Source organism: Rhynchophorus ferrugineus, unplaced genomic scaffold (assembly GCF_030347505.1).
Source record: "Rhynchophorus ferrugineus isolate W39M unplaced genomic scaffold, kcgeb_rfMv2 rfM10, whole genome shotgun sequence".
Classification (NCBI taxonomy): Eukaryota; Metazoa; Arthropoda; class Insecta; order Coleoptera; family Curculionidae; genus Rhynchophorus; species Rhynchophorus ferrugineus.
This window is the reverse complement of record NW_027472589.1, coordinates 2675859-2701800: the sequence shown is the minus strand read 5'-3', so window position 1 is coordinate 2701800 and position 25942 is coordinate 2675859. Positions and strand designations below refer to the sequence as shown.

Here is a 25942-nt window from a genome sequence, read left to right as displayed (position 1 = left end):
TCATCCCCAAAGCTACCAAATCATTCAAAATTAATCTTTTATTAAGAATGCGAAACACAATAATAATAAGACAAATAAAATTACGTGTTGTTGCTAGAAAATCTCCACTAACACCATCTAGCGGGAGAATTAAACATTGTAGGCTTTACGAATTTCCATTATATCTATTTTTAAGCATAACACGCTGAATTAACGTATATTAACTAAATTGATATTAATAATTTATAGCAATCAACATTAATCTCATCAAAAATTCATCGAACGACCGAAAATCATCTATGGGACATCAGCAGCCACTGTGGCGGTGATCGACAGATATCAATTGGTCGGCGCCAGAACGTTTTTTTTGCCATAGCAACGTGGTTTATTTTCGTCTATTAGAAACCTTCAAGGCCGCCTATTCATCACCTCTTCTGTTTTTAACAATTCATATGTTTAGAACTGGCGTTGGGAACAGCGGTAACAATAATTTAACAAACTCTGACACCTCCATGATATTAATAACTGTTGGTTCGCTTTGCCCGTTCTTATTCATTAGCCAAACAGAAAAAAAAACACACACATCATTGACAGCGCTAGAACTATGTATTCCTCAAGGTTCTTCCTTGTGTGTGTGTAATATTTTTCAGTCGGTATCAACCTATCTCAAGATGTACGTACGGTGTGTATGTACGCCAAGAGAACTGTTAACAATCTCTCTCGAAGTATTAGTTTTTTTTCTGTTAATAGTAATAATAAATAATTTTTACTGACCTTATTAAAAAGTAGAAGGTAATTTTTATTATACCCGAGAAGTTATATTTCTCTTTCTAGTCATTATTATGTCCTGGTCAAAATTCTGCTTTAGTTCAATGAAAATGAAACTATTTTTAATGACCATTTTTAACTACAACTAATTTAAATACACTTTTCGTTCATACATGATTGCGATTCCTTAATATATCATATAATTATAACTAACATTAATTTTCATTGATATGAAGGTACTTGTAAGGATGTAAATATATTTCAATATGATCTCTATAGAAATATGGTAGTTAAAAAGAGACATAATGCTGTCTGATTGAACGAATGAGCCTGTCAAAGTCGTCTGCTTGTCAAACTTAAGCAAAATTCTTGAAAGCAAGTCATAAGAGGTTATAACTCTAACCTAGAAACTATTGTGGCTGTATAATTAATGTAGATTTTAGATGTATTATGATGTTAAAATAAATTATATTTGATATTTGTTCAATTATTTTATCTCGATTAGTAGAAGAATTCTTGAGCTCAACGCTATTTTTAATAGATATAGACTCATTTACTACATGTGTTGATACTAGACTCACCTATCGTCTGTCTGCAGACAATATACTGACTTACTGTGCAGTTAAATCCACCAACTTAGGACAGAGACATCCACAGGGAGCTGTGAATAAATTATTGGCATGGCCTTGTTCAACCAAGCTTCATATCTCCCCTCCAAAATCCTCCTGTGACAAAGGCTCTCGTATCTATCACATAAACAATATTCGTATCCCTTCAGACGATCGATTTAGATTATAGAGTCATATTTGATTATTAGTTCACCTGGAAGTATCACATTTCCAGACTAAAGAATCGGTGTACTCGCAGACTTTTTATGCTGCGATACCTCTAAGACTCTTGAGGTTCTACAAAACTCAGCGCGCTAGGTGTCTTCCGATCATCACCAGCAATTCGTTTGTGTAGCCTTACATCTATCATTTCTATCACCCACTGCCAAAATTACCTCTACTTTAAATTTGCGGTAAAATCGATTACACTGCCTTCCTCCACCTGCCTGGTCTTTTCATTGATTCATCCTCCGGCCCCTGACCGCCACTTCTTCCTTTCGCGGCTTCCTTTATAGATATTTTCCTACGTTTGTATTCCAAGAGGGGGGAACGCTTTCTCTTTCATAAGAGCAACATTTGTTGAACTACTCTCCCTATGCCAGGAGCACAAGCTCGATTTTACTGATGGCTCCAAATCCAGTACAAAGGACTTGGTTGTTCCTTGCTCCGTAAAGGGCAAACTTGCCTCACCGCTCAATTATACACCATATACCAGGCTCTAAAACATGGGTCTACACAACCAAATAGTACATGGGTCATCGTCTCCTGCTCATAGAGTCCTGCAGTTCGCTAGATTGCTTGTTTGAATGCAAGTACAGTGATTCACTTATCTCCAAGTCTCCTGCGATCACTCTAGTCAGGTGGTCATCTGCTGACGCTAATGTGGATCTCCACTCACGTTGGGATATTTGGGAATGAACAAGATGCTTAACTCCCTATCAAGAACATATGTATTCACGATGACCTGTATCATCAGAGCTGTAGTTCAAAGACGCTGGGTATCAGAGGACGGATTAAGCAAACTTTTTGAAATACTAAGTGGTTTTTTAAGTCTTCTTTCAGTTCCCCCACCCGTTCCCATGTATTGAAACTTTTAATAATTCAATAGTTTGTAATCGTTCATTGAAGATATATTGCTCTTTATGCTAGAAACAAGAATCCAACAAAAAGTGCCAATAAGTGGTCGACAAAGGCTGCAAGTAAGGAATGGCTTGCAAAACAAATTAATCTTTGAATATACCATCTTAAAGTGTGAAGTATTTCAAATTACTACATGTCAAATATAAATGGAATGTTTAATGTTGTTTTTTAGTACTTTACTTTTTTAGAAATAGGCTTTAAAAAAGATACAGAGTAGATTACATGGCTGAACAAATATGGCCACAGAGTGTAAGGTCTTCCTCCCCATCACTGCATATTCAATAAAATCGAATTGTTCTGGGACGTGGCAAAGAATAACCCCAATGGACTTGCAGGTCGAGAAAAATAAACAAGAAAGAACTATTTGGATATGTGGAAAGAATTGTCTACAATAACAAAATTCGGTTTGGATGAACTCCATTAGACACACAGAAATTGACAAATTATGCAATTGTGAACTAAAAGAGCTGAATCAAACTTTCGGGATGTGGGATTATGATTCAATGCCAACAATACGAAGATAGGGTAATGAGAGTAGAAGCAACTAAAAGTGAGTATATAATTAATATAGGATAAGTGTAGAAAATAATACTATGGAGTGTGAAAGATTTATGTGCATAGATATGTATGTAATTGTGAGTATGTATGTAATATATAATATGTAATATAATATATGTATAATATATGAGAATTTGGTTAAAATGTACGAGGGGAGAATGAAATAATTTTATCAAGAAAATGTATCCAGAAAGTAACAGAAGAAACTGAGAAGTAAAGCAGTGATATCATATTTGACAAGAAAACACAGCAAGGAAGGAAACAAGAACTAAATGGAAAAATGTAACTATGTTCTTTAATGAAAATAAAATACATTACTTAGATGTACAATCATTAATTAGGTGGACTAAGCCTCCAAGTTAGACCATAGGTGGTTTAGAAAAGAGTTCAATGTAAATATAATAAATGAACTATAACCTACAAAATATTGTGGCTGTTTACTTAATTGTAGTTTAAATCCTTGGATAATATATGTATTAGATGTACTATAACGTTGCAATATATTATATTTTAGAATATTTTGTTTCATTATTTTATTTGTATTAGAATGTTATTATGTATCAAAGCTAAAATAAAGTAAATGTTAAAGTTCACTGCTACTTAGGATAGTCCATATTCACATTTTCTTTAAAAAAAATTTTCTAAAATTTTGTTATTTAAATTTTAAATACAAGCGCATTTTATTAAGCGCACTAAAATCGTCAACAGCGACAGAAAGACAGATGGGAACCTTCGTGAAATAGAACTACCGCAAGAGATGCAAACATCTAATACTAGAGATATCGATATATATCGATAAATATTTTTTTATTTAATTTTAAAGGTCTACCAAAAATATCACTATTAATTAGAATATTTAGAAAAAAAAAATTTTTTAGGCTAATATTTCACTATTTTTATTGTTTCTTAAAGATATCGATATATTTTTTGTAAAATATCGATATTTGTTATACTTTTTGAAGAAAATATATCGATATTTTTTTTCTCCGATATATCGATATATTGGTATTTTTTAAAAGTATCGAAAGCGATATATAGAAATTTTTTTCGGTGGCCAACAGCCCTATCTCATACATCTACAGTACAAGGGGCCTAACGTAGTGGGAAGTAAAAGTAAAGGTCGTGCTGAAGAACGTACTCACATGAATCTGTATCCTGTGCATGCGCAGATGGCATGGACAAGTTGATGCTCTTCAGACTCTCCTCGTTATCATCACCGGCGGGCGAGCGCGACCTCTCGGAGGAATGATGATCACCGACAGACGTGGGGTTCCCGTGGGAGCGTCGCACACTGACATCGGTCACGCCACGAACTGGGAGGTTGGGATCCGTGATCTCGCTCACGCTTCCGTCCTGGACGAGACTCTTCGCGGCGGTCAACGCGTCGTCGTCTCGCGGTCCTAAACTAGTATCACTTGGCCTTAAATCTACTGTGGAAGTGGTTGTGCGTTTGGAATCGTCGTTCGGCAGACCCGAGGGGGTGGCGAGCGCGCAACTGGGACCCAGCGCCGTTAGAAGGACGACGACGGCGCAGAACTGAATGGCGGCCGTGCGGTGGTCAGCCTCTCTCAGCTTCAGACCGGCAACCCGACAACTAACCCTGTCGCTGGCGGTTTCGGGAAGAATCGGGACGATGAAGCTTCTTCTTCTTGAAGGTTTGGAACTCAGTGACTTGCCGGAGATGGTGACTGTTTGCAGAACAGGCGGGCGGGTGGATGGTGGTCCTTACGAGAGACGATCCAGCCGGAATGAAGGGGAATCGTGTGCGAATTGAACGAGGGCGATCGGTGATCTGAGCTCCTTCGCAGATCTTTCCACGGTTGGGGTCAGGCCGGGTGTGAGGGGACCGGTTCGGCTCTGTTCCCGTCTGCCGATCAGCTCCTCCATATTCGGGAGATTTGTGAGGTCGTTTCGGACGCTCCGGTCACAATATTTACACCAACATAAACCTGAAAAGAAGAAAGAAAAATCAGTAAAAACAAGCCACGTTCAAAAAGATTGGTGTGACGGTCAATTATAAAACCCGGTAGGTCTGGTCTTATGCAATAAATCATCAAACTAACTGGTAATCCAGTGCCACTAATGTAACCAGTGAAGGGCTACACGATAACATCTACGAGTGAAAGACGTGGGATACGAGTGGATATACGAGTGAAAGAATGTTATAGAATCACAGCAATGTGGAAGCAATAGAGCTACTGGACAACAGGTTAGAAATCATAAGTTTGAAGCCAACCAAATTACACGAATAGAGTGTGAAGTTTAAGTACAACAGAACGATAGTAATAAAATAAGATTGTACTAAGCATATCTAACGTAAGATGAAATTTTCTTAAAATCTAGTAAGTTAACATTAATAAGATAATTATTTCTATCCTAATCTGCTACTGTTTCAAAATTACAAAGTGCTTATTCTACCATAAATACTTTGGATTTAACGTCTATGTCATTGTTTTTATTCTACACTGAGTTTTACTGATAACATCACTGGACCAGATTAAATGGTTGGACTCTCTTTAATATCCTAAGTCATCATTATCTAGGAGCTGGAGAACCTCAACATTGATGTGCTGATGGAGACTCTATTCATGTATTTGGGTACAGTCCTAGATAACGTTATCTATAGTTCTTATTATCAGGTCCTTATGCAGATTGTCATTACAGATGTACCATGAAGCATCAACAATACTTCGTAGTATCTTGTTTTGGAATCTTTGTACGATGTTTCTATTGCTTTGGCTGGTACAACCCCAGAGTTGAAGACACTGACTGACACTGGTTTCAAGATTTAGAGGTAAAGCAAAAGCTGAATATCACCAATCACCAGTACATTTTTTCTTGACATGTGGCTTCCATCTGAGTTTAACATCAAGAGTCATGCCAAGGCATTTGGCTGTATTTCCATACGAGACTACTTACTAATTCATATATATATATATATATATATATATATATATATATATATATATATATATATATATAGTAGTATAGCAGTAGCTGTATGTACTTTTTCAGTTGACTCAGTGTTGTTAGCTACAATGGCTACGACTGCAGTGACATCTTTAAATGTAGCAACAACATTTTCGTTGAATTGGTCCCAACACATTTCCCTAAAGTACACCTGCTTGTATTTTCCTCAAGTCAGAATAGGTATTTTAAACCCTCATGCCAAACTTTATCGAAAGCTTCAGCATATATCTAAAAATAATTCAAAGCAAACTTTATTTTGTTAAAGTGATATTTCTACAACATTGGTGATTCTGTGAACCTGATGAATCGCGGAATGTTGTTTCCCGAAACTAATCTATTGATCCGGAATAAGATGCTTTTCCTCAATGATTGGTTTTACCCTTTTTTAATAGAGGTTTTTCAAATTTTTGTTGAAACTGGATGCATTTTATACATTTTCTTATAATTTATATATAAAAATGTTAACTGTTATGTATTAATTAATATCGTTAAATGACATACGAAAATATATTACACTTGACTTCGAAGAAACTTGGAGTAATTAAAGTAATATACTGTTAAAGAGACACTTTTCTGGCAATTCTGGCTCATTGTCGATTCCGGGTCGATAAGGGTCCGAATTTAACGACCTCAATAGACAACGTCTTTTTTCTCGGATCTCGGAGTCGATTCCGTACAAATACTTTTCGTCCTGCGGTTATTCTAAATTAGGGTTGTTTGGCCGGTCGCCAACCATCCGCGCGCTGTCTGTGTCAATCAGGGCACATTAGAGGAACGTACACACGTACAGGAGCGCGCAAAAGCACACACGCACTCACACACGTACACGCCGAGGCGACCGCCATCTTTTTTTGCGTCTAGAAATAACTTTATATTTTGTACTTAATCTGAAACATAATAAGTTGCAGGAATGGGGCGGGGCCTGCTACATAGTTTCTAATTATTGCACGGTCTGGAGTAATGCGTGGTCATTATTTCGCGGTTTCCTGCAACGTCTCGCTGCAGGTCCTGCTCTAAGTTTTCGGTGACGTAATTGATTATGTTGTTATACAATTTTTATATTATTGTAAAATTCACTATTAGGGGAAAATGTTATTGAAATACTAGGTATCCCCTCAATCAGTATATACTCAATCGGTATCTTGATAAGTTTAGCTCAGTATAATAGTCTCAAATCTTTTTAATCGAGCAGCACCTCAAGCCAAAATTTCAATACAATATGGCATTTATTTCACAAATTAAGGTGGTTATGGTGAAGCAAATTGTAGTGCGAGACAGGACAAGGAAGAATAAGAAGTCATAAGCCAATCCTAACCACACATTGCGCCTTGAATTGTTCTGCTAACCACCGCATAAACCAGATATAGTACCCAGTGAGTGATTATATTTGTAGATAACGTAATTGGTGATCAAGTTTCATATAAAGATATTCATATATAAAAAACTGTCAAATATAGTGAAGCAATTTGCTCCAAATTAAGTTATATTATTTATGATGAGAAATAATAACTAGTAACCATGGATAATAGTATTAATAAGTAAAAGAGATAGATTCTTAACAAACTAATGTAAATGGATTATTTGCTCCACTAGATCGAAGTCGCGCTTATTGACTAAACCCAGGCGACATTTCGCACGTTATAGATTGCATCTTCAGGGTGGTAATGAAATTCTTTAATAATAACAAGGAACTACTGCACAAAATAAAATCTATATTATCTTTCACCTGTAGTATAGTTTCTTAAGACTGACCAACTAACTTGAGCCATATCAAATTTCAAGATTAAAAGATGTTAGAAACAAAGAGCTGGTAAACCTTAGATAGTGATCTAGGATATTATTTAAGGGTATTTAGAGCATACAGTTACTGACTATAGTTCAGTACAGACGTCCTCTATTTATTCTTTTAATTTCTTTCATCAAAAGTACTTTCGTTCATTTTCTAAACTTATCATATTAAGAAGCGTCAGTGTTTTAATTCGTCCTACCATAATGCCCCAAAATCCATTCTGCCAATGTATCTAAGTAAAGTTATAAAGTTACTAAAAACACCAAATTACGCTTTGTACATTATAGTTCTATGACTTATTGAGATTGGCGATGACAACTGGATTTACTACACGAGTCCCAAGCCCATAAAGTCGTGGTATAGTCCAGGAGAGCTATCCATATTGACACTGGAGCGAATTCTTGGCCATAAAATATTGCTGCAGTTTCCTGCAACGTCTCGCTGCAGGTCCTGCTCTAAGTTTTTGGTGACGTAATTGATTATATTGTTATACGATTTTTATATTATTGTAAAATTCACTATTAGGGAAAAATGTTATTGAAATACTGAGTATCCCCTAAATCAGTTGATCAGCAGGGTGTACTGTATTATTATCTCCTACAACTGAGCGAAATCGACATTGGAGATGTCTACTGGACGAGTTGATGTGGCAAGAATTTCTAGAAATAGCGAGTAACAGACACAAAATCAAACAGCACAAAAGTTATAACCGTTCAATTGGTTCAATTGGGTTTTATCACACCAAGACATACTATGGGAGTTGCCTTGTCTGGCACATGGTTTCGAAATATCGAAGAAGTGCGATAATTCAATCTTCCCTTAAAATTTATTTTGATATTGTGTTGCTACGTCGCCAGAAAGATGAGAAAAACTGGTAGAAAATGACGAAAAAGATCTTAATTAACATATATTGTATCAATATATCCTAATAAATGTTTTATTATAGTTTAAAACGATCAAGGTACAAAAAAACAAAGAAATCACTCAAATACTGATTGATTCGATTCGTACTATTGACGAAACGAAAGTTCATCGAACAAGACACAACAACATCGGACCGGCTTCCCTCTTCCGCCGATATCGATCGGTATTTTCGCCTCTTTCGAAAGAAAGAGACGAAAAAGACGACATTCCATCAATTACACTGACACAGTGTTGTTGTACCGGTTAAGTATGCGGTAATAAGTTTATTTATACATGTTGCAATGGCCGATTCTTGCGCCAAATGTTCGCCGTTTCCCCACAAATCGTGACCGAAGCCAGCTCGCGATCTGGCCGGTGGTTTTTTTTGTCCATTTTTATTGTTTACCTTCTGCGACCGTTCCCCATTTATATTTACCGATGTTAAGCTCTTATTTTTATAAATTGCCCAATTCAAATAACTACAAATACGAATAATAAGTTTTATCAAAGTTTTATATCAGATATATCATAATCTGAGTAGACAATCTTGAGCAGAAACTGAAAATGCTATGATACAATTCTAAGCATACATATTTTTTGAAATTTGCGAACGCCCAAATATCAGCGGGAACTAAATGAGGTAAATAGGATGGGTTATGAAATCATTCGTTTTCTGGATGAAAAAATATATTCTACTCTTGAAAACTAGGTAAACTTCCTCATAAACTGTATGTAATGCTAGTTCAGAAGGTTACAATGATAATATTAAAGTATTATTTCGATACAAAATACGTATAAAAATACCTTTAAATCGCCAAAAAGAAAACGTAAGAAAATACTTTTTGGGATTTTAACTCACAGTGAACCGAAAGTACAAGGTTCATACCACTTTATAATCCCTTAATTTGATTCAGAACCATACTGAAAGACCCAAGTCTCCTCCATAATGATGAAACAACATAACAAATAGACAACATAAATAGAGAATTGTAAGCCTAACTAATCAAGCTGAAAGATTACGTTAGACAAAACAGAGCAAGTCAGGCTCGAAATAAAAGATCTGTATTGATTGGTTGGAGGATACTCCCAACTTGATTTAAAATCAAACAGATTGCTTTATCAGTAAATTGTAAAGCTATTCTGGATTTATGGGATGTACATAGGGTGTTGAACCAAAATATCAAACCAATAAGTAATACAATGCTATCAAAGCATAGTCCTTCGATCAATTATCGATACTTATCGATATGTAACTAAAGAAGAGCTGCACGGTCAACACAAAATCAAATGGATTTACGAGGTGATCCAAGATTTCGCCTTAAAACATGAAATAAAGTTACTAAATCACAGAAATATGAAAGCAATACAGGTACTGGACAACATTCAGGAAATCAGAAGATTGAAGCGAACTAAACCACACGAATTTGTATAGTGTATGAGTGTTAATCTTAACCTTAGCTTAAGTAGTTTAGTTTAATTTTAATTTGTTGTACTCACCTTGCCTGTGCAAGTACAACAGAACAGTGGTAATAAATTAATTTGTAATGGAATAAATGTTTTTGGAGATTGTATTGAGCTCTCTGCAATCCCTGCTACCGCTAATACTGTCATCCCTCACTACCAGCACAGGTGGCAGTTGTACTATATATGTTAATATCGTAGGGAGATCATTGATGTAAAGAATACTGATCCTGATACCTGTGGCACGCCAGCTTGGGATCATAGTGTGTCCCTTCATGTTTAACATGGAAGATCGATGATCAAATAAAATGTTGACGAAACTTTTGTAACACTCTATCAAAGGCCTGTAAACATTAAGAAAGACAGCAAAGTATACGTCTTGGTCAATCGTTGAGTGAGTATTCCTGGTAACTCGTGACATTTTAGCAGCTCTCTTGGGTCAAGAATAGATTTGAGGCACTTTAGAATCAGTTTCTCAAAGAGTTTAGTCATAATTGGCAATAATAAAATAGGGCAATTTGATTCATTTTCCAAAAAAGCCCTGGTTTTGACCTAATAACTGGAAAAATCTTTAAAGAGCTGTCAGGAAAGTGCATTCAATTAATAACATTCATATTTAATGCCATGCTAAGTCTTAATTGAATGTCTATATGAAACGCTGCCGAAAATACTGCAACTTTAGCAGAAAAATAGAAGAGGATATAACCATTACTGAAATAAAACTGAAGAATACTGATCAGATCTTTCATCGTTTTATCTAATTGTGCTATAGTTTTGTCGCGATATTCGACGAGAAAATCTGTTCTTTACTAATAGGTTCCACCTAAAAAAATGTATAACTAAACGCTACCTGTGTCTTTGTGATATTTGCATGATTTGTAGAATCCGAAAGCTAAAAATTTATTTTCATTAAGAGTTGAAATGAAAAATCTCTAGTGCGCCAAAGTTTTATCACGAAGCATATAACTACATAAATATTTTTTAAAAGAAATTGTTCATATATACCAAATAACGGACAGTGTACTAATTGAGAATAATTGATACATCTTCCATGGGAGTTGTCAGCACGCGAACGAGCGTACGTTTTTTTCGGTTGAAAAAGCGTTAAAATACAACGTAGGGTCGACAAAGTCGGAAAGATCACGATAACAATTTGAATCTATTAAAACGAACAAAAGAAACGCGAATTTGGTACGGCGACTGCTTCGTTTTTTTCCGCCTCATTTTTACGCTACAAACGCCATGGGTGTAACATGATTAATTCTCGAACAATTCAACCGAACTACGAACGTATTTTCAATTTAAATCCTATTAATTTAATCAAAATTATCAATTAATAATTATACGATTTGTAGTATATGTAATTAATGTGCTGTACTAAAAGAAAGGCAAGAAAATGACGGAAATATAAAGGTAAAAATAGATTATATTATAGCTTCTTCTATATAAAAATAATTTCTACTATAACAACATAGTAAAGCAATAGTTAAAATGCATCTAACAATATTAAATGGAAAGCAAAAAAACAAGAAAGCAAGTCTCAAGATATTTGACGAGTGCAAAACTAAAGAAACAAAGTTTTGTAGGTTCACAGATTCTAGAGTTAATGAATGGTGCAATGTTTAATACTTTGAATAAAGAACAAAAACTAACATGGCCTGCGTTAGAAGTATGTCACAGTTTTTTTCGCATTGGCTCTGGCATTTAGAAACCTCTCCAAAAAATATGCAATGGAAAATGGTTAGGAGTGTTTGCAGACCTTGATTGGTTGATTCACGATGAAAATACAATAAATAATCAGAAAAAAGCTGCAATTATATCAAAAGTAAGATTTAATAAGAATATTGTCTGTGGATGTTCTGGTCTATCGTTTGTTATTATTACATTGACTAAATCTCCTACGGCCTGTTATATTTTTGCCATATTTTTATACCCTCTACGTAGTCTTGTTTTGTCTATTTGACATGCATTTATTATTTCACCCATTAATATTATAAATAAGGTTGAGCTTAAACATCCACGTTATATCACACCGCTTGGGTTTGGAAGGTTTTAGATTTCGACGACACTGATATGTGCCCTCTATATTTCTTGAATTATTCTTGCTATTTTATTACTTATACCTCTCACTTCTAATATAACTCGTAGTGTTTCTATTCTTACCCTGTCAAAGGTTCAAAATAAATAATTGGATAAAGAACGAGCTAAAAATCTCAAAGATTTTTCAGACTGAGTGTTCGCGAATTTATTTATACTCTTGAAATGTTTTTGAAACCTACTTAGAGGAAACTTTTGATATCTTGGTGAAAAATGATTCATTTTCGTCAAAACCCCCTTGAAATTTGGGAATTGATAACAGAAAGACGAAACTAGAATCAGAAATGTTATAGACAAAACAATATTGGAATTAGTAATCAGATAAATCAAAAGATTAAGGAATATTAACAGAGTTCCTTCAAAAAATATGTATGTGAATTAAGCCCGGAAACGGACAAAGATTATCCCCTATGGAAGGTAACACGGAGATATAAAATACCAATTATTGCAGTAACTCCTATTAAAAATGATAGAAATGAGTGGGTCCCACAATATTTAGCTAACTTGTTCCAATTGAATGATATAGAATCTGTAATGAATACAAATCCTCCTTATTAACCCGCTGTATCTGTAAATCCGTTTTCCCCAATGACAGTTGCCACAAAATTGACAACAATCTTACTCCTGAAACGACTTCTGGAATTGATTATATTTCCTCGGGGGTTATTGAGAGAGCTGTCATGAAAGGCAATCGTCATGCTAACATACATGACAGGAAAAGTCCCCGGCTTACTATCGTAAAACACATTTTTTGGGCAAAATTATTATTGTTTTATTCAACATAATTCCCTTCAAGAGTAATACACTGATTATAGCGACCCTCCAACTTTTCGGCACCATTTTTGTAGTACGATTTGTCCTCTGCTTCAAAATAGGCCTCAGTATTGCCGATCACCTCTTCATTCGACGAAAATTACTTCCCAGCGAACATTCTTTTGAGATCTGAGAACAGAAAATGGAGGCCAGATCTGGAGAATACGGTGGATGAGGAAGCAATTTGAAGTCCAATTCATGGATTTTTAACACGGTGCATTGTCTTGGTGAAGCAGCACTTTTTTTTTCTTCAAATGCGGCCGTTTTTCAGCGATTTCGTCCTTCAAACGGTTCAATAACGCCATGTAATAGTCGCTGTTGATGGTCTTTCCTTTTTCAAGGTAGTCGATGAAAATTATTTCCATGCGCATTCCAAAATACAGACGCCATAACCTTATCAGCCGAGTGTTGCGTTTTCCCACGCTGTGGAGCGGGTTCATTGTGTGCAGTCCACTCGGATGACTGTCTATTGGACTTCGGATTGAAATGATGTAGCCATGTTTCATCCATTGTCACATATCGATGCAAAAACTCGGGTTTATTACGCTTGATCATATCCAAACACTGCTCCGAATCATCAACTCGTCGTTGTTTTTGGTCAAAAGTGAGCTCGCGCAGCACCCACTTTGCAGAGAGCTTTCTCATATCCAAATATTAGTCAATGATATGATGTACACGTTCAGTTGATATCTTTAGAGTGTCTGCTATTTCATTCAATTTCAATTTACGGTCATTCAAAATCATTTTGTGGATTTTTTGAATGTTTTCTTCTGTAACAATCCCTTTTGGGCGTCCACTACGTTCACCGTCTTCAGTGCTCATTTCATCACGTCTAAACTTAGCATACCAATCCTTGATGGTTGATTTTCCTGGGGTAGTGTCCGGAAACGCGGCATCAAGCCAAGTCCTTGCTTCAACTGTATTTTTTCCCATCGAAAACAATATTTTATCAATACGCGAAACTTATTTTTATTTATTTTTTTCCACAATAACAAAAGTTGCTTCGCTCAAAATGCTATAATTCACAAACTAATGATCCGACAGCTGTCAAATTTACAGACGCATCTTCTGAGAGTTCGGACTAACTAAAAAAAACATATGGAGTTAATTATAGTAGCACCATCTGTGTGTCAGGCCGGGGACTTTTCAATTAATCTGTTGTGAGGAACATTTTCCGTGTTAATAAATTCTGTAAAAATTAATTCATACACCGAATAAACCGTAAATCAGTATAAGCGCTATAAACGCGGATTCCTCACTCCTTAACAATTAATAATTGATCGCGAAATCGGGAAGGAACGACCGCTGAAAGAGAAAAAAATTCACCGACCCGATTGGAGTGAGATTTGGCAACGCCGACCCTCTAATGATATTTTTAACTACACAACTATTTAGGCGTACGCCTCTCAAACACCGAACTATGGCAAAATATCTGGCCGAGAGGTTTTCGATATGCGCAAAAATTCGCGTAAAATTTTCGCTATCCCTCGCGCGTCTCTGTGTGTGTGTGTGTGTGTGTGTCGTCCCGTGTCCGCGTCTCTCTCCCATCGCTCGGGCTTCGAATATATTCAAATCGATATCGTTGGCGACTCATTTCAATATTTGGCGCCTAAATGTTGCCCACCAGTTTGTGTTTGCGACCAAATTTGAATGAGGACATTGGCCAAAAAAAAAACCTATCGCCACTGTAGAAATTCTAATTGAACCGATCTATTGTTTCATTCAAAATGGTCGAGCCGATGGTGGTGGACCAGCGATTCACCGATCTTCGATTTGTCTTACACGTGTACCATTTGTCGTGGTAAATCTTAATATTGCACAAAAAACAACTGCTATTCCAGGTTTCCACGTTTTTTGTCAAGTACGGAATATTTGAACAGATATTGAATTGTGGTGTTTGCACGTCGCTAATCATTCTCTCACTTTTCTCGCTGCCATCTACGATATGAAAATTACTGGAGACACTGCCGTTAAAACGTATCAAACCATTTTATAGAAACGACAGATTTCCAGCTTGAATTTCTAAATCACCACTCGACAATCTACCAAGTGCACGGAATAATAGCGGTTGTTGAGAAGGCATTCGAAGAAAAGAAATATTGCCCCGCGATATTCCTTGACTTCTCGCAAGCTTTTGACCGGGTACAGTATTTGGGATTAATCTACAAAATTAGCAATGAGTCTCGCATGAAGGTACATTCTAAACACTTAAACCTACACCGGCTGGGGTTCCGCAGGGTAGTGTCCTGGGACCTCTTCTGTATCTGCTCTAAGCTGCTGATACACCAACAATAAAAAAACAGTACTTGGAACATTTGCTGACGACACAGTTATAATGTCAAAAGATGTATATCCATCCAAAGCTGTAAATAAAGTACAAGTAGCGGTAAACAAGATCTAAAAATGGAGTGGAGACTAGAAAATACAACTTAATGGCTCCAAATCTTACCGCCGCTCAACTACGCGTTGCGACGAAATGACGAAAACCTAATTATTACTCGAAAGGAGGCCTGATTCCTCAAGCAGAATGAGCTAAATACCTCTGATATGATACGGTAGGTTAAATTAGAAACATCACGATAGACCAAAAGCAGAGCAGATTAGACTCAAAGGCAAGCAACCGTACTGGTTAGTCAGAAGATACTCTTAACTTGACTTAAAAACAAAGAGATTCGTTTATCAATCAATCACAAACCCAATTTGGACTTATGGGGTACAAATATGGGGTTACACTAAAACATCAAACCAACTAGTAATCCACTGCACCTAAAACAATATTCTATGACAAATTACCAATGCTTATCGCTAAGTGGTATAATTTCTTAAGGAGGTCTTAACATCACAAAACTAATCAAATTAAAAAAAGCGAAAATTTCCACAATATAAGACTAAACATGAAATATAACAGAAAAAATATCAATTAAACAAGCCGATAGTCAAGGAACTTAATCCAAATTCAATCCAAATTAGTTTGTTTAAATTGCTTATTGAAATCGACCTAAAAACTACAGTATTTCTAATATAATTTCTACCTGTAATTCAGATTATACAAGGTAAAAATAGTGGATAATGATGAGCAATATGAAAATTCACATATACAAGCAAGGTTACCATTTGCTTAACAAGATGTTAATATCGCAAGACTAATCGAATTCAGTAATGGTGACACGATATATTGAAAGAATACCGACGACTTATATAAGACTAAAAATGAAATATAATATAAGAAATGTCAATTGAACAAGCCGATAGTCCAGAAACTTAAAGAAAAAACAATAAAAATTAGCTGTTTCAAATCAATTATTGGAATCATCCTGTAAACTACAGCATTTTTGACGTAATATCAACATATAATTCAAATTATACAAGAAATATTAGTGTTACATGATGAACAACATAAAAAGAGCATTTGACCAAGTATACCACTTGCTTAAGAATGTGTTAACATTGTAAGCGAAACACGTGCAGTCCTGTTAACCCTATCCATTGAGAAACAGCGAGATTTTTACTCAAAACAAGACTAAAAATGAAATATAACATAATAGGAAAAATATCATTTATACAAGTTGATAGCCGATAAACTTTAAAAAGCAATCAAAACTAGGTGTTTTAATTTGATTATCGAAATCGGTACGTAAACTACAGCATTTCTGACATAATATCAATATATAATTCGAATTATACAAGAAATATAGGACAAACAAGTGCTTAATGATTAACAATATAAAAATTAAGAGCATTTGACCAAGTATACCACTTGCTTAAGAATGTGTTAACATTGTAAACCAAACTCATGCAGTCCTGATGACGCTGGCCATTGAAAAACAGCGAGAATTTACTCAAAACAAGACTAAAAATGAAATATAACAGGAAAAATATAATTTAAATAAGCTGATAGCCCAGAAACTTCAAAAAGCAATCAAAATCAGGTGTTTTAAATTGATTATCGAAATCAGCCCGTAGACTACAGCATTTCTGACATAATATTAACATATAATTCAAATTATGCAAGAAATATAGGAAAAACAAGTGCTGAATGATTAACAATATAAAAATTAAGAGCTTGTGAGCAAGTATACCACCTGCTTAAGAATGTGTTAACATTGTAAACCAAACTAATGCAGTCCTGATGACGCTGGCCATTGAAAAACAGACTAAAAATGAAATATAACAGGAAAAATATAATTTAAATAAGCTGATAGCCCAGAAACTTCAAAAAGCAATCAAAATCAGGTGTTTTAAATTGATTATCGAAATCAGCCCGTAGACTACAGCATCTCTGACATAATTAGATCACTTATTTATATCCGTATGATATCATACCGTCAGTGAGATGAGGTAACCGATAGAGTTTCGTTGTTATAGACAAAACTTATTAACTCCCGGCGAATCGGCACCCGAAAACGACAGAGAAAAAACCGAAATTGACAAATAATGACGGTTTTTTTTTCATCGTTCATCGGCTGGTGTATGGCGCTAACAAAATTCCAACACGCTAAAAAGATTCACCTCCCAAGGTTAGTACATTTCATCTGCAATTTTAAGATACCGTGGGTATTAACCTTTATATCGGAGACTTGAACGGTCGTTACTAGCCCAACTAGGAAGTGCTTTTTTTATTTATAAATAGAATTAGTTTGGTCAAGGTGTATTTAAATAGATTTTTTTGCCGTATAAAGTACAGGTCGGAATTCAGTTTCGGTTAGATAGCAGATATCGGCGGAATTCTTTAAGGAATTGTTTCTAGTCATGTTTGATATACGGGAAATGTAAAAAGGTGGGCGAAAAAATGCCAAATAAAATTTAAATCCAGTAGTAACAATAGGGATCAATATGAGGAAGAATACGAACGAAGAATAAGTACCATAGGAAAATACAAAAAAATATATATCGAAAACTAATAAAAAACAAAGTAAATATAAACCAGGCAAAATAATAGTCCACCAGAAGATGAATATAAAAGAATATTAACTGGGAACTTTAAAGATCTTAAAGAAAAAATACAGTTGAAGCAAAAACTTGGCTTGATGCCGAGTTTCCGGACACTATCCCCGGAAAACCAACCATCAAGGATTTGTATGCTAAGTTTAGATGTGGTGAAATGAGCACCGAAGACGGTGAACGCAGTGGACGCCCAAAAGAGGTTGTTACTGACAAAAACATTAAAAAAGTTCACAAAATGATTTTGAATGACCGAAAATTGAAACTGAATGAAATAGCAGACACTCTAAAGATATCAACTGAACGTGTACATCGTATCATTCACGAATATTTGGGTATGAGAAAGCTCCGTGCGAAGTGGGTGCCGCGCGAGCTCACTTTTGACCAAAAACAACGACGAGTTGATGATTCGGAGCAGTGTTTGAAGATGATCAAGCGTAATAAACCCGACTTTTTGCATCGATACGTGATAATGGATGAAACATGGCTCCATCATTTCACTCCGAAGTCAAATCGACAGTTATCCGAGTGGACTGCACACGATCAACCCGCTCCAAAGCCTGGGAAAACGCAACAGTCGGCTGCCAAGGTTATGGCGTCTATATTTTCTGATGCGCATGGAATAATTTTCATTGACTACCTTGAAAAAGGAAGGACAGTGACTATTACATAGTGGTATTGGTCCGTTTGATGGACAAAATCGCCGGAAAATGACCAAATTTGAAGAAAAAGAAAATGCTAGTTCACCAATACAATGCACCGTGCCAAAAATCCGATTGGGAATTGGGCTTCGAATTGCTTCCTCATCCCCCGTATTCTCCAGATCTATTTCCTGTCCTCCGATCTCAAAAGAATGCCCGCTGGGAAGAAATTTTCGTCGAATGAAGAGATGATCGACGAAACAAAAGACTAATCGTACTACAAAACGGTATCGGAAAGTTGGACGGTCGCTATAATCAGTATATCACCCTTGAAGGGAACTATGTTGAATAAAAAAAACTAATTTTGCCACAAAAATGTGTTTTACTATGGTAGGCCGGGGACTTTTCAATTGACCTGTTATATATAACCGACAGTAAAATTAAAAACAAGGAAAATAATCGAGCAAGAAGCTGAATATAATGATATTAATTGGGAACTTTAAAAGACTCTTAACAAAAATGGGATGAAAAAATTAATTAAACAAATTGAAGACATGGAAGTATCTATTATATAATATAGAAAATCAGCTCGCATGCGAAATTTCTGATTGCACAAATGGGCAACTGCCTCAGAAAACATAAGAAAGTCCACAAATTAATATTCAGCACTCTGAAAATCAATTAGACATTCACATAAACACTAAGAATACACTGATGTAAATGATACGTTGTCTATAAATCCAAAGTAGAAAGATAACACAAATGAAATAATTATTGTTGTGAAAATAAATATGGATGTAAGCATATCAATAATCCTTATATACAAAAACATGGCATACATAAAATAAATAAAGATATTATATTGTCTATAAATAATTTGTATCCTATCGAATGAAAATACGGAATCAAGACTTCCATATAAACAAAAACATCATAAATTAATTATTTCTCTCTGGAAATATATATGTACCTGATATCATTAATACTTAACGATGTTATTATAGTTTCGGTTGTTCTGGTTTTCTTAGTATTTTTGTACCTTTAAGTACCTTTATCCAAAAGAAAAATAGCTAATATATGTTCATGCAAATTTACTAAAAAAATGGTAACCCAATATAATTTTAATACAATTGTTAAGGCATTCATTAAATGGTATAATATGAATTGGTTTTTAAAACAAAAAGACCTAAAAATATTTATTTTAGTTAATTAATGTTAAATAAACATTGTTTAATTTTAATTAACGATATTTTTAACATTCTATTTAGTTTTAAATTAGTTCTTATAGCGTATTTTATAAAACTCTAATGGAAACCAAAGTAAAATAATGTAATAATTTGCCTAGATTGTTTCATTACATATTTTATAAACTACATTTTTTAGTGATTTTAGTGGAATTAATATCTGATATAATATTATAAAATGTTACTGAATCAATCGAACAATATAAACAAAAGTATGACATATACAGATAGTACAGCATAACATAGTCAATTGAAAATGTCAATTGTCATATGTTTTTTAGTTAACCCTCAAAAGACGCGTGTATAAATTAAACGGCTATCGGATCATTAGTTTGTGAATTATAGCAGTTTAAGTGAAGCAACTTTTGTTATTGTGAAAAAAAAACGGATAAAAGGAATTTCGCGTGTTGATAAAACATTGCTTTTTGAAGGGAAAAAATACAGTTGAAGCAAAAGCTTGGCTTGATGCCGAGTTTCCGGATACTTCCCCAGGGAAATCAAGCATCAAGGATTGGTATGTTAAGTTTAGACTTAGATTGAAAGTTGTGAGTTTAGATTGAAAAAGGAAGGACCATCAACAGCGACTATTACATAGCGTTAATAGACCGTTTGAAGGACAAAATCGCTGAAAAACGGTCACATTTGAAGAAAAATAAGTGCTGCTTCACCAAGACAATGCACCGTATCACAAGTCAGTGAAAACGATGGCAAAAATCCATGAATTGGGCTTCGAATTGCTTCCTCATCCACCGTATTAGTATATCCACTCAAAAGAATGCTCGATGGAAAGAAATGATCGTCGAATGAAGAGGTGGTCGTCGAAACTGAGGCTTATTTTGAAGCAAAGGACAAATCGTACTACAAAAATGGTATCGAAAAGTTAGAGGGTTGCTATAATCAAAGTATCATCCTTGAAGGGAATTATGTTGAATAAAAAAATTAATTTTGCCAAAAAATGTGTTTTACTATGGTAGGCCGAGGAGTTTGCGATTGACCTGTTATATACTTTTACATCAAAAAGTAAATTTTAGGAGTATTTTGTGTATAGAATATTTTATTCATATTTTATTACATTTTGAGGACAAGTACATAATTATTTCAATAGAGTTCTTGCAACAATTGATAAACAACATAATAAAAAATAGTTTTAAGGTAAAATTGGGTAAGGATAACTTAATTAATGATTTAAATGGCCTTTTTGTCTACCTTTGTTCACTACAGATACATATAATTCATAATATCCCTTTGTGTTAGAAAATCTTAAGAGAAAAATGCGAATGAAATGCTTTAATATATTTGCATCAGCGCTTGGTAAAGTTTATTAAATAAATTTATTTTTAAAACTAAATTAACTTGAAGTAATTAGTCAACGATTTAGGTGAGCATAATTGTTCCAAAGGTGAGTAATGATATTTTCAGTTTCGTAATAGTATATTTACAAATATAAAGAAAAAAAGGGCATAGTGTTTATACAGTATGTACAAAAAGACTGTACACTAACAAACAAATTACTGATAATTCAAGTTAGAAAATATTAAGACACCAATAGAGAACTGCTTTGATATATTTGCATCAGCCCTTGATAAAGTTTATTAAATAAATTTATTTCTGAAACAAAAGCAACTTGACGTAATTAACCAACGATTTAAGTGAGCGTAAGGTGAGTAATGATATTTTCAGTTTCGAAATAATATATTTACAACCATAAAGAAAAAAACTGGGCATAGTGTTATCTACAGGACGTGCAAAAAACAGTAAAATAACAAACAAATTTCGACTCGGGCTCGGATAGGACCGCTCGTAGCGTTACATAATTCCCCGAGAAACAACACCGTCTCTCTGTTTTCCGTTAATTTTTCAATGAAAAAGGCGGGCAAGACGCGATGTGTGGCGTTCGAGCGTGTCCTGATGTTATTTACTCGAGGTATCGGCAGTGCGCTCCTGCTGGACCGTCCGCCGCGATGGACAGAATGCAGGAAACGCGTATCGCGCTACGCGATCCCAAAAAAACGTACCGGGACGAAAATAACGCGGCGGCGGCACGCACGCGATCTTATTTTGAGGTTATGTGGCGTACAGGTGTCGACCCGGAGGCGTCTACCACCGGCCAGGATACGTCGGATACCTACATCAGAAGGGGAACTGTCCCGGAGAACCCTTTCTCTCTCTCTCTCGGTCGCTCGCTCCGTCTGTCCGTGTCTCCGGCAGGACGCAGTGACGACGGGGGAGGTGTGGTGGCGGTGGTGTAGATCGAGCACCTGGGGGATCGGGTTCACGCACACATCAACACATGGGGGGGAACGAGTGATAACGGGTCCGTCGGTTCGATACAGGGGCGTCGGGCGATGAACAGAGTGTGAGGGGCCGTTAATTCGCGACCGTCGATCGCTCCGTACCCGGCTGCTGGCGGCGGCAAACTGCTGGCTGCCGGTGTATTCGCCGACCGCGAAGCTGCTGCGTCGTCGTCGTCGTCGTTCACTACGGCTGGCGGCCAGACGGGTTCGGCCCGTCTCGGTGTCGGTACGGTAGAGGTTCGGGGACGGGCTTCTCGCCTCGCCGCCGGGATATCCAGCGCCGACTGGCTGGAGGACGCATCCTTGGTCCGGACGGCTGGACCATATGGTCGCTGGCGATGCCGGCAGGAAGAACGTAAGCACTCACTTCGGTTCAGATGTTGTTTCCGTTCTTCTTCCCGATATCAATCAAATAAAAATGTACACGAAGAGAAAATAGACAATGTTACTGAATTAATCAATAAAACGACTTCTAGGGAAAATATGTGGAAATACCAAAAAACAAAGCTTTCAAAATGCATGCGCTTTGAAGAAGAAAAAAATGTATATATAAATGTATATGTATATATGATCGAGACACGTTTATTTACTATTTAAAAATGTACAGTTTTTATAGGTACTTCCTTTCACTAGTTACGCATTTTGTCCATCTTTCCACAAGTTTTTTAATGCCGGTATCGAAGAATTCCTTGGGCAACTCGGACAGACATGTGCGTACGAGCTCCTCCACCTCGTCGTCGGTGTTGAATCTTTGACCTCCGAGGGCTTCTTTCAGTGGTCCAAACATGTGGTAGTCGCAGGGTGATAAATCCGGACCGTATGGGAGGGAGGGGTGTTCTAGTACCTCCCACCCTAATTTCGATATTGTATCAAGCATGAGACGTGCGTTATGAGGGCGCGCATTATTCTGGAGAAGAATCGCACTTCGTGCTGGAATGCTCCTCCATTTCGAGCGATAAACGGGTTTCACGTGCGTTTTCAGAAGGTTAGAGTAGTATGCAGCATTAATGGTACGTTGGGTGCGCAAGAAATCGACGTACAGCAAGCCCCGCCAGTCCCAGAACACCGTATACAGAACCTTACCCGCGGACCTGGTTGTCTTCGCTTTAACTGGCGCGCCGTCCTCCTTCTTGCTCCACTCTTTAGACGACATTTTGCTTTCGGGGGTGTAATAGTGTACTCATGTCTCGTCTGTAGTGAAAATTCGCGTTTCTCTCCGCCTCGTATCGCGTCACAAAGCGGCGACAAACTTTCAACCGCGTACATTTTTGCTCGAAGTTCAACAGTTTAGGAATCCATCGCGCCGTTATTTTGCGATATTGAAGGTGTTCGTGGATGATAGACCCTACAGTACCATTAATGATGCCGAATTCGGCCGAAATATCTCGAACATTCATCCTGCGGTCCTCCAAAATGAGTTGTTCTACGCGGCGAATGTTGTCATACTGTGATGCTGGTTCGCGGTCGACGATCATGCGGCTCATTCTCAACGGTTTCGCGGCTATTCTTGAATGCTTTGGCCCATTTAAACACGGCTGCCTTACTCAGGCACTCACTACCGAACGGATTTCGCAAATGCAGAAAAGTTTCCGTCTTTTTAACGCCTTCCCACACTAACAAATGAATGACGATACGTTGCGCTACGGCGGTCGGCACTTGACGTTCACTCATGGTCGTAGCACGCGCGTGAAACATACGCTCCCGACGAAAACTATGCCACACTGTTCGTAATGGACCCAGCTATCACATACTCAAGTCACGACCTTCAAAACATACATGCTCGCAATCTACAGCGTTTGTCTCCATCATATTTGAACCACCCTCGTATATGTATATATACATATACGTGAAAACATACTTGGGGATATTAAAATATGCTACTCCACCCGCCATATTCTCCAGATCTTGCTCCTTCTGATTAACACTTATTTTGACATATTGTCTGATGAGTTGTGATCTGTCTGCGAAGCGCTTCACTTCTTACAAAGATAAAATAATGGGGGAAAGTACTAATTAAAATACTACCGATCTTTAACAACAAAGATTTAAATTTAAAGAATGTCTTATAAAAATAACTTATAGATCTAATAATTATATATACGTACCATAGTATTGCTAAATATAGTACCAATAAATAAATGTAGCAACAAGTAATGACACTAATAACGGATAGTATCGATTATATCATTACAATGGTAGTCAATAGCAATAACGAAATAACCATGATAGTTAATAACAATCTTGGTCCATATTAGTCAATGACAATGATGGACAATCAAAACAGACAACAGATAGTAGAGATATTTGATATAATAACAATGGACGTGCAATGAAATAAGGAGAAGCAGAAGCACGAGATCCTGTCACTAGGATTAGTAGACTTCCCTAGGATAAAGCCAAAATCTCAAATAAATAAGCAACGTTCTTACCGTTATACGCTCACATTCAAATATATAATTCTAAATACGTTACCACCAAAAGTCAGCAGCAACCACTTTTGGTAGCGTTTATGTATGTTTCAAGTTATCAATAAATCATAACTACACAATAGTTACTTTGACGTTTGTTTCTGACTTATAAAATAGTTATAATTTATACTTTACAATTGCAATCATATAACTATTCTGGTCTGAGAAAGATACGAATATATAATAAAATAGATAAATATAACTGGACAAATAAATACAGAAATAGGCAGAGAATAGTAAATGGAATAAATAGAATGATATGAAATTAACCAACTACGAAGCATAACCTCAAATATTCCAACCGTATCAACCGTTCGAACAACCGTATTCCTCTGATCACCATTAAATCGTATCAAAACACCTCAAAATGGTCGTTATATATGGAAATCAGCCTCCCGCCCTTAACTTTACTCTACAGCAACCAAATCTATTTCAAATGATTCAATTACTGTATTTTGGCCGGCTTGGTGGCGCAGTGGTAAAGGCGATGGGACGGTCCTCCTACTGTTGCGTTATCCGTGGGTTCGAATCCTGCTGGGGCATGGTCGTAAATTTATGTCTGTGATTGTTTAAAATTTGTGATTATTCTGGGCAAGAGTGTAAAATTCGACAAGAAAAATGATCCCAGTCACGCCAGTAATCAGGCTGGGTAAGACCGGATGTCTTCTGGGATGACTTCTAAAGTTGGTCACTCTCCAGTCGGTAGGCTTAATGCTGAGGACCGTGGTTCGGAGCCCACGTTAAACTTTAGGCCCAGTCCAGATAAACCCATAGTTGGTAAAAGGAGACTTCAAAATATATATAAAAAAATTACTGTATTTTCGTGCGTTATTAAATCACCTTCCCATCGCTTGATTCATTGTTTTCCTTTTCAATATTCTTTTATTATTGCCGTTTCTAGCTTTTGATTGCATTCACATACTCTAGAGCTTTCAGATGAAGTATGTTTAGCACCGCCATCCGTAATATTATGGATCATCGATGACCCATGATGTTACCTAAGATATATCTGTGAAACAAAGAGGCTGCAAAATCACAGCAACATGGAAGTAACACAATTACTGGACGACAAGTACGAAATCAGGAGATTGAAGCGAACCCAACCACATGAACTTGTTTAGTGTATAAGTGTATTCTTAACTTTAGCTTAAATGGTCTAAATTAATTAATGATGTCTTGCATCTGAATTGATCCAAGTACAAGGGAAAAGTGCCTCTAAATTTCTGTACAATAAATATTTTACGATTTAAGATGTTTGTAGACGACAA

General features: G+C 36.3%; 2 protein-coding genes across 2 annotated transcripts in view; both read right to left on the bottom strand.

Annotated features, from left to right (window-relative positions):
- Nucleotides 1–4361, bottom strand: part of LOC143203612 (uncharacterized) — a 286782-nt gene extending 282421 nt beyond the window's left edge. Inside the window, exon 1 of the mRNA XM_076415834.1 lies at nucleotides 4196–4361. Within this exon, the coding sequence (XP_076271949.1) occupies nucleotides 4196–4229 (34 nt within the window). The 5' untranslated portion in view covers nucleotides 4230–4361. The remainder of the gene's footprint in view (nucleotides 1–4195) is intronic.
- On the bottom strand, nucleotides 4361–23359 carry LOC143203882 (uncharacterized). The gene is made up of 3 exons (XM_076416194.1): nucleotides 23247–23359; nucleotides 22042–22522; nucleotides 4361–5002 (listed from the first exon to the last, which is right to left on the bottom strand). Exons 1-3 carry the CDS (start codon nucleotides 23357–23359, stop codon nucleotides 4928–4930), a joined length of 669 nt encoding a protein of 222 aa, XP_076272309.1. The 3' UTR covers nucleotides 4361–4927.
- Nucleotides 23360–25942: the final 2583 nt, after the last annotated feature.

What these genes read in the sequence shown, in the direction of transcription:
- LOC143203882 (XM_076416194.1), bottom strand. Translation starts at nt 23,359, where the DNA reads ATGTCGTCTAAAGAGTGGAGCAAGAAGGAGGACGGCGCGCCAGTTAAA. An exon ending in TGGGACTGGCGGGGCTTGCT is followed by an intron (nt 22,523 to 23,246) that starts GTACGTCGATTT and finishes CATATGGTCCAG; the next exon opens with CCGTCCGGACCAAGGATGCG. An exon ending in GGGACAGTTCCCCTTCTGAT is followed by an intron (nt 5,003 to 22,041) that starts GTAGGTATCCGA and finishes TCTTCTTTTCAG; the next exon opens with GTTTATGTTGGTGTAAATAT.